The sequence below is a fragment of the Branchiostoma floridae genome, chromosome 2 (genome assembly GCF_000003815.2).
Source record: "Branchiostoma floridae strain S238N-H82 chromosome 2, Bfl_VNyyK, whole genome shotgun sequence".
Lineage (NCBI taxonomy): Eukaryota > Metazoa > Chordata > Leptocardii > Amphioxiformes > Branchiostomatidae > Branchiostoma > Branchiostoma floridae.
The window spans coordinates 12,408,412-12,419,842 of NC_049980.1; the positions used below are offsets into that span (position 1 = coordinate 12,408,412).

The 11,431-nt window shown below is 43.8% G+C and overlaps 1 protein-coding gene across 1 annotated transcript; it reads right to left on the minus strand.

Annotated features, from left to right (window-relative positions):
* Positions 1–347: 347 nt before the first annotated feature.
* On the minus strand, positions 348–2,646 carry LOC118410504 (class E basic helix-loop-helix protein 23-like). Its single transcript, XM_035812243.1, has one exon. The coding sequence runs from the start codon at positions 2,464–2,466 to the stop codon at positions 1,783–1,785; it is 684 nt and encodes a 227-aa protein (XP_035668136.1). The 5' UTR covers positions 2,467–2,646; the 3' UTR covers positions 348–1,782.
* Positions 2,647–11,431: the final 8,785 nt, after the last annotated feature.

The following is an 11,431-nucleotide window of genomic DNA, read 5'->3' on the forward strand; positions in this document are numbered from 1 at the left end:
TTTTCCAATCCTCCCCGCAAAAGCGGGCAAATCGATTCTTGTTAATTACATCCAATGTGACTCCTCTCCTCTCCGACACCGACCCATTGATTTTCAAGCAACCCCGCTTTACATTTGAAAGGCTCGACCCCGGGGAGATTGATCTTACGCGTTTGGAGGGACCTAAACCAATAAGTCAGCAATAGCAAGCCGCGGAGGATACTGCCAACAAATTAAAATCCCGGGAGTTGGTGCGGCCGCTTGTCGTCCGCCGTAAAACCTTCATTACGCGGGAGAGGGGAGCCGGTTAGCGCGCCCATGCATCATAACATCACCCCCGTGCATGCACACGTCACGAGAAAAACATAAATACTCTGGTGTTGTAATTTTATTACAGATATATGGCTTTGTACACAATACATTATAAGGTCGAGCGCGTGGCGCTCACCTCTCACTTAGACCAGTTTTTCACATATGGCGCACTTCTTCCAGAATAACACAACTTCTGACCGCCTTAACCCCGTATAAAGCACGGAAAAGAGTGGCAATAGATAAGAACAATCATATAGGGTCTCTAACGTAAGTACATATCCCTGTGGAGGACAATAGGTGTACGATTTTAACCAAATTGGCGCACAGATGGCGCTAATGAATATGAAATAGTTCAACGCCCGGGGCCGTGTAACGAAAAAATATCTATAATCAGGAAAGTTCTCTCTGAGGATATATTTGCATAAGTCGGCCTAATGCCGCGGTATAAGGTTGTCAATAATTTAGCGTACACACAGTTGATCACTTCTGAAAGGTGGAGACGCATGATACATATTGATTACGATCTTGTGGCAAATGATGTCGTCATATGTAATTGTTGGTTGGCGCGCTGTGGCACCCTTTCGTAATTGCTTATAAACCCTCACTTGACGCGTGCACCACTATAACACTTAACAATGACTCGTCCTATCAAAGTAACACCAGAACATGACTTATCTGAGTAGATGTCCAGATCATATAACACTTGGGAAATTAAGCACTGTAAACTTTCTGACAAGAAAATGGGAGAAATAGTATCTGGTATTTCCGATGGAAAAGATTCCTGAAGCCCCCTCCCGAAAGATATTGTGACTGAAATACTTGAAAAAGGACAATTTTGCACAATGCAAACGCTTTTCGAACTTTTGGTGTATCATTACAATGCACGTAGCCATTGCGTGATATCTCATGTGATCTGAGCGCAGAAAAACCCCCTGTAAATCTGGTAGTAAAATTGGAATCAGGTTTCGGCCAGAGTTTCCTGGGTATGATGTAGAGGTGTGATTTCCCAGACCTGGCAAAGTAATCAAAAATAATCCAGCCTATTTCCTCAACTGTCACTCCTGTACGGAAAATCAATGGCGGGAGGCATCTTTTTGTCTCGGCCTATTCGTCTTCCTGACACAAAACGTAAGAGTCGACATTTTTACTTCCGATAGTCAATATCTTAAATTGCTATAAAGACTTGGACTCTGAGTCTATCCTAAGTTGTAACACATCACTTTTAACTGCTCTATTAAGAATTCAGGAGGTGCCCACGAACGAGATGTTACGAGTTGATGAGGGACTACATAGCATATGCACCGCACACACACACCAAGCACGGAAAATATATAGAACATTGACCTAGGAAAATAAATCTAGGCAGCTACAAGGTGTTAAAGTCTTGATGAATTATATGCAGTCAGTGTGGAAATTATCTGCTACCTCCACCGTTGTCATGCTTCCTGACTGGCATCGCATCGCTGGCGGGTCGCTCGGCGGTGACCGTTGCTACTTGTCGCCGCACTCCTTGCAGAGAGCGGCCGGTGAGGGACGCTGGACCTGGTACGACATCGAGCTCGGCGGCGGGTACAACATGCACTTAGTGTCCGGAGTGGGAAGGTTGGCCGACGGGTACGGCGTGGTCGGGGTGAAAGCTCCGTCGTAACAGGACATGGCAGCCTGGAGGTTGTGGTTTAGATAAGCGACAAGTCTCCTCATTTCCTCCAAGGCGTTAGCCTGCATTAAGATGTAGTTCTTGGCGAGTAGTAAGGTTGCGATTTTGGAGAGCTTCCGAACGGACGGGCTGTGCGCGTAGGGTATGACGGAGCGCAGTTCGTCTAAAGCGTCGTTCAAGTCGTGCATCCTTCGTCGCTCGCGGGCGTTTATACCGAGTCTGACGGGTACCTTACGGGACTTCTTCTGTTTACCGTCGGCAGGAGCCTGGTCTACACCTGAGGCAGAACTGTCGTGTCCGTCTTGGTCTTCTGGATAACTGTCTGACAATCTTCCACCAGTGGGAGAGACGCAAGCTTCGTCCTCCCGATCGCGACTGCCTCCGCCCTCGGCGCCAGGAGTCAAATCGCCCGCGCAGTCGTTCGGTCGACCCGTTGGGTGCAGACGTTCTAGCTGGTTGTGCTCGATGCTTCTAAAGGCCGTCTCCTCGCCGAAAAGACCGTCCCCACCAGCGTCCATCGTGTGTACAACGCCAATAAAACGGGCCCTTAGTCAAGATTAGCGGCTGCACGGTCCGACTTCCACCGGGCCTGCTTTCAATAAAACATGTCAGAACTGCGTCTCATCCGCCTTAAATATGCTGCACATATCTGTGGGCTATCAGAAATACGGTTACATTGTCTGATACCGCGCCGGGATTTGCGCCTGTCAGTTTCCCGCTATGTCAGCCAATCGTGCCTCCCAATTAATTACCTCGGTGACAGACGGATAAATTTCACTTATCCCATTGGCCAGTGCGAAGCCACCCGCCAGACCTACGCATTTGCAAACACCCCCATAAACAGCTGAGATTATACACACACACTGCATACAATGGAAGAGAGAAGCTATCAACTAAATGCAAAAATAGCATATGGTGAATCCAATATAATTCTATATCATTACGCACACCTTTATCCGCCGGTGAGAATTTATTGCCCCCGAAGTGGGCACGGGATTACGCCTCAATTTGCTTTCATTCCGCGAAAAGTTTGATCGGTTCCGTGCCTATTAGAAACGCTTATTGACATTAGGATCTGAATTTGTCTCCATAGAATAGTACATGTGACGTACTGGTGTCCACAGAGCAGCGTAGAGCCTACCGACAAAGTTTCTCCCTCCTCACAACCTGTCTAACCTTCCGCTCATAACCAGGATTAAACAGAACAAGTAGTCAATGTAATAACGCTAGTTTCCTCTGCCCTCTCAGAAGCTCTCTATTACCGAGCGACGCGTTGGTTTTTCATGCCTTTTAACTTTCAAAGTCTCCAAGAGTTGCTCTTCGTCTCATCGACTTTTCTGACCTTTGGTTGGGCCCGGTTCAGAGGAAACGCCATTAAATTTGCGAGCCGAAGCTGTATCCGGCGGTGCCATGCAGCCGGTCCAATCAAAGAACCTCCTATCACACCTCCAACAACCTATAGGGCTGAGTATAGATTTTTTCATCAGCGCGGCCGGAGCTTTAGGTAATTTGGAGGAATCTCCAATATTGTACAGCGGATATCTCCCGGATGCCGGTAGACTGGAATCAGGAACAAACTCGATAAATAATTGCAACATGTAATGAAGTGCTATCGGAAATTTGTACACGAGCGCGCGTGAGGTGAGAGCATTTAGTAAACGCTAGGCTGCTCTCCCGACGCCCGTCTCCTCTCCTTTGTGTTCAGAGTCTGGCAGACGATGAGAATGATTCCCGCGGAAACTAAACGATGGCCCGCCGGTCTTGTCTGCCCCGCTTTTTAGTTGCTCATTCCACGTCTATCGTTTACGGACTGATGGACAATCATGTGGGCAGACACTATCTGATAAAAGGCAAATCGGAAAATAGGATAGGAATCAACCACGGCCCTCCTATTAAGGGAGATCTCTGCGTTGTTAAGTGTACAAAAAACGGTCAATTTAGGTCTATTACGGGCGCTAGGCGAAATAGAGGGCATTCGTTTTCCCGTTGACAGACTCATATGTTCTCCTCAATTTAGGCGACGCCTTTGAAAGGTGCCCGCTGCGCGTAGGGACCCACCGAATACACAAGGCAGATGGGCCGGTGTGAAAAAAGCTTTTCAGGGGTGATACTAATATTTCTCTTCTCCATTCACACCGGTAATCAAAGGGGTATAAAGTGCGCATACGTAAGTGATTAAGAGGACAAAGCAGGCGAGGGTTATTGAATGTTACACGGGAGCGCAGCGCCGTGTAGTGATTCTATCGGCCGAAGCGAATGGATCTCCCTCCCGTGAAAAAAGCAATACGGGCCGGGCCGATATCGAGTCGGCGTCGCCGGACGCAACCGCAAGGTATGTCGGCGCGCACCGGGCGGGAAGAATAACGGATCAGACCCGACAAATGCGATTTATTCCGCCCTATGACCAGATAAAGTTGCGATGGTATTCAGTAGTGAGGACTACACCAGCGGCTGTCGGCCAGAGATACGGAAGATTCGACTCACTGAGCAGATTTAACAAAAAAACCCATGCATTAGATTATCAATTTCAATGCCGGCGACAATAACTCAATACCTCAACTGTCGGATAAGTTTTTTTTTTCTTTCTCGGCTATATCGTATTGTTACCAATACGGTTATATCACTGCGCTATTTGTAAAAGATTCTTCTCTTTCTACTCACTGTACGTACATGTACATGTACGCACGAATTGCGACTGTTGTCGTAATAATCTAACCTCAATTACGGCATAGTGTAGTCGACGTTAAAACTACGCCACGGGGTAGATGGGAATTTGGTGGGAAGAGAGAACAAATGCAGCGGTGGGATTAAGTTCTGCGCGGGACGCTGGGAGGAAGGAGAATATGGGAAGAGGGCAAAGGAGCGCGCTCGTGTCTGGTAGAAGCCAAGTGAAGTTCCTGGCGTCCCTGTGGAGACTCTGAAAAAGACTTGCGAAATGCACTTGCCGAGAGCCCATGAAAAACGCATTAGGCATGGCTGGAAACCGTGCAAATAATTCACTACAGCACACCAGGGAGCAAGCCCTCTCCCGTCAAAGTTATTTTAGACGATGTTCGGCTCCCGTCTTCATATACAGGGTTGTTGTCGCTCAGACCCAGACGTTCTTCCAGCCATGTGCTGTTGCTTAGGCAGCTGGCATCGTCGACGTACAACACACAAAGCACAACTTTGCTTTTTTCACGTATTTTGTATTCTATTTTGCGCTTTTGTGGCCCGACGGTTGTAGTCCTCCCTAACCCTTTTGTTTGACTGCATACGGACTCAAGGGCAGAATGCGAGCTTTTGTGTGAGCAGAACACAGAGCATTGCCCTGCAAAGTGGCCGCTTCAACCCTCTTCAAACATCAAGTCAAAGACACTACGTTGTTTACTTACAGCATATGTTACCCCGTTCAGAGTTGTTTGGTGGAGTTTAGTTCGGATCGATTCTATGAAGGTTTGCGTTCTTACTTTGGTCAGGAAAAGTTCTGGGAAGCGTCTAAAAATCCGTGTATGAACATATGTGCCAGTATTCACTGAGGTGTTTGCGTGAAATCGCGCATTTGGCCAGAACGGTTGCGAGAGAGACCCCCTCCCCGCTCCAGGACTTTAGGGTTGGAACCCCCTTTTGGCTGGGGAGACAGCGAAAAGGTTCGGTACAGCTGCACAGGACAGCTCGCCACAATGGATGAAAAATTCCACTTGGTCACGCGAGTTTGGGCGGTTGCTTTCACCTCGAGAGCGGGTCTCTATGAGGTACCGTTTGGAGGAGTCCACACGCTGAGAGTTATTCAGACCGTGTAATGGAATAGATCTTAATTAACTCGCGGCGTAAGAAGGCGTGGAAATGTGCGACGAGGGACCGGACCCACGGTCACCTCAGGCCTGCGTGCGCGGGAGGGTCAACACTTCTCTCCGCCGGAGAGATGTCATTTCGGCGTGAATGTCACTTTGGAGTGACCTACCAAGGGCACGGCACTGATCTGATGTTGTCTAGTGTTATAGCCATTCTAATAGAGCCCGAACCAACAATACATTATCCTTCTTCGGCGTGAAAGTAAGTTCGAGTCAAATTTCATTTGAGCAATGTTTGATGGAGATTCCTGAATCTAGAGCAACACAAATACATCATAAAGATCGGAGACTTTCATGAATGTAATTTGAAGATAGGCCAAATGATATATTTATAACGCGTCTCAGAAATATTACGTGCAAGTTTATCGAAATGATATCGCAGGACTTTTGGAAACTTGTGGCCGAGTACAAGAGGTGGTAGAGAAAAGTTAGGCAACCTTGCGTAAAGTGCGTGGAAAGTGCCAGCCGTTTTTGGACAAGCCTGTAAAATTCATGAGTCCGTTGCCATGACTACACGCCAATCTGTCGCTAGAGGTGCTTATGTCTTATATGTGGCGAAAGTTTCACATGTAAGAGTACTTTTTTTACAAAGTGGATAATATGTATTTGTACATTTAATAAAGTATATTCTGGATCAGTCCATTGAAGACAAAGACAGTAGATATATAAATGAATCACACCACAGTTCGGGCCAAGTTTTGTCATATTTGCCATGGACACTTCCAAAGAGCTGTCAGGATCGATCCGTGATCCCATCCATCCCACAATGCTCCTGTTGTCTTTGTTTCCGAGCCAAAAAGCAGGAGGTCGGCGGTACAGACCGCAGGTTGTGACCGCAGGCGACTCTCACCCCGGCTTCCCGCCCCCGTGTGCCACTCCAATTATACGGAGAGGAGCGCTCAATGTTTTGTTGTGCGTTTTACATTATTTTACACCTCTTTGATGGACAGAAGCGTCGTTGTATTCTGTGTTGTTGGCGGGATGGACTTAACTTCAAATACTTCGATGTAATTGTGAGCAAGAGTTCAAACGTTATGACAAAATGTTCTTATGAAACGTAGATTGGGTCGTTCAAAAAGTTTATGAGTAGTTTTAATTTGAGAGCACTAGTTGCGTGCTAGATGTTTGCGGGGCTGCATTTTACCTTCTTATACTTTAAGAATTCCAATATGAGTCAACTTTTTCTTAAGTCAACTTTCAGTAGTCAATGTATATGTCGACTTAGGTTAGTGGTTGGATATTTTCATGAGATACAAGAAGTTTGGAAACGGTCAAAGGTTGCAGACAGCATCTGCTCTCTTTTGTCATTGGATTAAGTAGTCTATATTTCTTTACTGAATGTATTGGGTAGTGTATACATATATTTAAAAAAAGAAGTAATTCATCTTAGACGAGATTTGAATTGGTAAATGAAGAGGTGGAAAATTATTGGTGTTGAAAACTTTGATGGCGATGCCACCCACTGGTGGTGTCAGGGGTGACCGATACAGGTGGTTATGTCGGCGGGACCACGTGACCCCCGGCTGGGAACACGTCTGTGTCAATTTCACGCGGTGACATGCGCAGAGAGGTGCTTTTGTGTTCGGCAGGGTGGGGTCAGGCCGGCTGAAAATGGCCGCAACTTTGTGTTGTGACAGACGAGCTTTATTGACGCAACAAAAAGAACAATGACAATGACTTTCGCACGGTCGGAATTTCTACAAACTGCGAAATACAGAACAGTCAGAAGAAATCTTGAAAATCATCCTTATTAAACAATGAAAAATAACATACCTTAATCTGTAATATCTTGTTTCTATCTGGTGGAGCTAGTCGTTGGTTCAGTATCTTTTATAACAACAAAGAAATCGTTTATGTTTTTACCTATATTAACATTGCGAGAGTTGTTACATCTAAAGATATGTTAAAATCTGCTTGTGGTGACGATCATCTTACAAAGCTGTTTACAAATTACAAGTATAGCCGCCAGTACCGGTAGACAAAATTATAGCTTTATGTTAGCTGTCTTATAGGTCTATTCTATTCTCCAGAACAATCAGAATGATAGGAAGATGCTTTAAGCTGTTACATTACATAATATTATGTGCATGAAGCATCACGTAGCATTATACCAGTTTGTAAAGAATGACAAATATTCAGCATACTTTTAAGTTCGGTTTAAAAAAAATATAATGTTATAATATGTTACATCGTTAAAAAAACTCTTTAAAAATTGAGCTGATAGGGACTGCGGTCGACGACATCTGTCGGGTGATATTTCATTAAAAAAGTGGCAATATGTCAAACAAAGTCCCGATAGGCACGATACAATATTGGAGCCGGACCGCGAGGACCGGAGTTTTTATCGATTTGTCACCACTTTAGTGAGAAGTGGCAATCTGTTAGATCTAACGCTGGATGGGTTCGGTCTGTGTAGCCGCTCGCGGGTCCTGGGGAACTTCAGCAGTGATGTTGTGATGTGAGCCGACGCCAGCTCACGGCAGGAATGCATACACTAGCTATATTGACACGACAAAAAGTACAGTGACTTTTGTGTGGTCAACTGTAAACTAAAAAAAATAGGGATACAGAGTAAATCGTAACATTCCACTGACTAAACTGTAAACAATAAAGGATAACAAAAGCCTTTATACAATCAGGTGGGGCTAAACATTATCTTTTCTAACTACGAAGCAATATTTATTTATTTAGTTATCTTAGCATTATGAGTGCTGTCGGATCTTATAAGATATAGTCAAATCTATTTCTAGCATCGAGTATCTTGTAATCTATAGTATACACAGGACTGTGAATAACGAATTGCGTAAGATATCATACCAAGAGCATTCCATGACAATGGTATCAGTGTTTAATACAATCCAATTCCACAAAGGGATACGAGCGGAAACAGTAGGAATTCCATATTCAGATTGCGACAGTATCCTCTGCCAGCTCGTCATTGAGTTATATGTGGCTTTCAAAACTATCCAAAACTATTGCCACTTCCGTAAGTTGACACAATGCAAGACTGGGTTCAAGCTTTCTCAAAACTCTTTTATAGAGTTCATAGCTTAACTGATTAATCAGTAAAATAGTAGAAAAGCGCCCCTCGGCCAAAGCGAAAGCAAGGAAGTCAACGCGTAATGGTTAAACATTTATATTGATATTGCAAACTAGCAGTGTATGGAAAAGGTGTGCTATGATCTTATGTCACCATGAAACGATAATTGAAATGGTAGTAATAAATTTATTTTAGATACGTGCTCAAAGACACGTGACATATGATAAATTCAAGGATAGATCGTCTTTATGTGAACTAGTTACTAGTATAGCCATCGCCATCACTGCAGCATATCAATTTCTGAAATATAGTTTTCTTAGGTTTGGCTTTTGATGCTGACATATGCAGTATATATGACAGAGACACCCACACTTTTTGCTTGTTCTATACCATTTATCATATCATATTATGTATAATGTCACTACATAGTACACAACAGAAAAAGACTCCACTCCCCAGAACCCAAGGCGCTGTGCTTCCCCATCCATCTTTGATTTGGCACAACACGCTCAACAGGCATTAAGTAATGGCCCGCGTGGGAGACGGTATCTTTATCCTCATCAGCTCACAGAAAACATTAAATGGTTTATAAGATTAACGGCCTCCATTCTGCCTACTTCTCCTTGGAGGCAGTCAAGACGCTACAGGCATGTCTTCGAGGGGAGAGCAGTCAATGTAACTCAGGTATTGACTCTCCAATCACCTGACTGTACTTCATTAAACCGGTTCATTGGTAAAATATCAATTTGCTGTTTACAATATGTTGATTTGAGTTCCGATTAATGACAAAACATCATGATATAAAGAATGTATCTGATACTTGGCTTATCTTTACTTATTAGTTACTGGTACGGGAAGAAAAATTCGCTTAAACAACTTTGCTGTCTTATCTGTAATAATGATAGACATGTTATGCAAATGATTGCACTGCACTATTAAAGGAGGAATGATTAATATACCATTATAATAATATATCAGTAAGGTTATGTTTGTAGTGATATGTATTGATATATCAATATATCTTATGATACAACTACTCTGGAAACTACTCTGGGGTGTAATTATTAACATTTTGCTCCTTTCTTCTGATATCAATGGAAAACCATCACTAGATATATCATGATAACAATTCTTTAATTGTACAGGACAAATCATATATGTTGGGCAGACCATCACTGATGTTAACATAATGTCTATATTGTAACTGATTTGTACTATGATGAATGAGAACTGTCTCTGAAAAAGGCAACAGTGGTCGTTGAAAACTTTATCCTTGTACACAGTTTAGCGATGTACTATGATTGCTACCAACACAGATGAGCTTCCATGATAATTTGAGAAATGTCTCATGGAGAGTTTTTTCAGGACGTTGACTTAATGATGTCGTAACCCGGTTGACAAAAAACAGTGAACTTCTGATCTACCATCTTGAGTTCTGTTGTAAAAAGACATGAAACATACTTGACCTTTGACATACAATATCAAGACCATACCATCTGTCTGTGTCAAGTTGTGTATGGAACATCAGGAAAATATGAAAATAATAACCTATTTGGGGCAACATTCTAGTTTTCCAGTTTGATCTCATTTTAATGTTAGGTGATATTCTTTATTTTTCTTGTAGACGCAAATCTCAAGATTTACACAACTATTGGTGGCAGGAGCAAATGATTTTGTGATCCGGTGACGTGCTGATTACGGTTACTGGCGATCATGAAGTCTCCCGAGATTACGCGAGACGACCACCGGAAGAAGAGGAGGCTCACGGGAGATCACGGGGTCAGACGAGACAGAAGAACCGTGGCGCCGGCCTAAGGCACCTGACTGGCAAGTGCGTGCGGAAACATTACTTCATATATCAAGTTAAGCAGACTAGAAATGACCAATGTGACTTTAGAAATGACAAGATGTTTTTTTTTTCTTCTTTAAATTCCCTCCATATCGGCGATAGTGACAATGTACGTCTCCTCAACGTGTGAGATACTAAATATCATCACCAATCACTGCAGTACTACACTGTCACTGGCGAAAGGTTGTGGATGCTACCTGAAACGTCTGACCAGACCATTTACACATTATCTTGAGTATCTTATCATCTGGATGTGTAATCTTCGTCGACGTATCATGATTGGAAATGTATGGTTAAAGGCACAAATATGTTTCTATGTTTGCATTTCTCTTTCAGTGTTGGTGATATATAAGTGTTGGTATTAAAACAGCTACAGAGTAAAAGTTATGATTGCTTTTCTTGGTGCCTGTGTCAAAATGTCCAACTGCGTTGTCCACTTTACCCTTAACATAAGCGCAATATCTGAATTCCTGGTGTACAGAAATCATAATGATTGTACGTTCACACTTGACACAAGAAGTAAATCTGAACAGATGGCCGGTCTAGACCTTCCAGAGCTGCCGTCTCCAAAGAATACCCGTCGACAAAAATGGATTAGTTTTGGGTCAGGCGACATATTTGATCCTGTGTCCCTCCCCCTTCTGCCTTGACGTCTGGATCACTCCACCATAGACGTTTGTCACTCACATATTGACCTCAACCGACGGGTTTGATTTAAGCGTCTCAGTCGGTTCAATCTGCGGAAAGAGGCCGTCTTGGCG

Excerpts from the sequence above, each read along its gene's own strand:
- LOC118410504 (XM_035812243.1), bottom strand. The coding sequence starts at position 2,466 with ATGGACGCTGGTGGGGACGGTCTTTTCGGCGAGGAGACGGCCTTTAGA.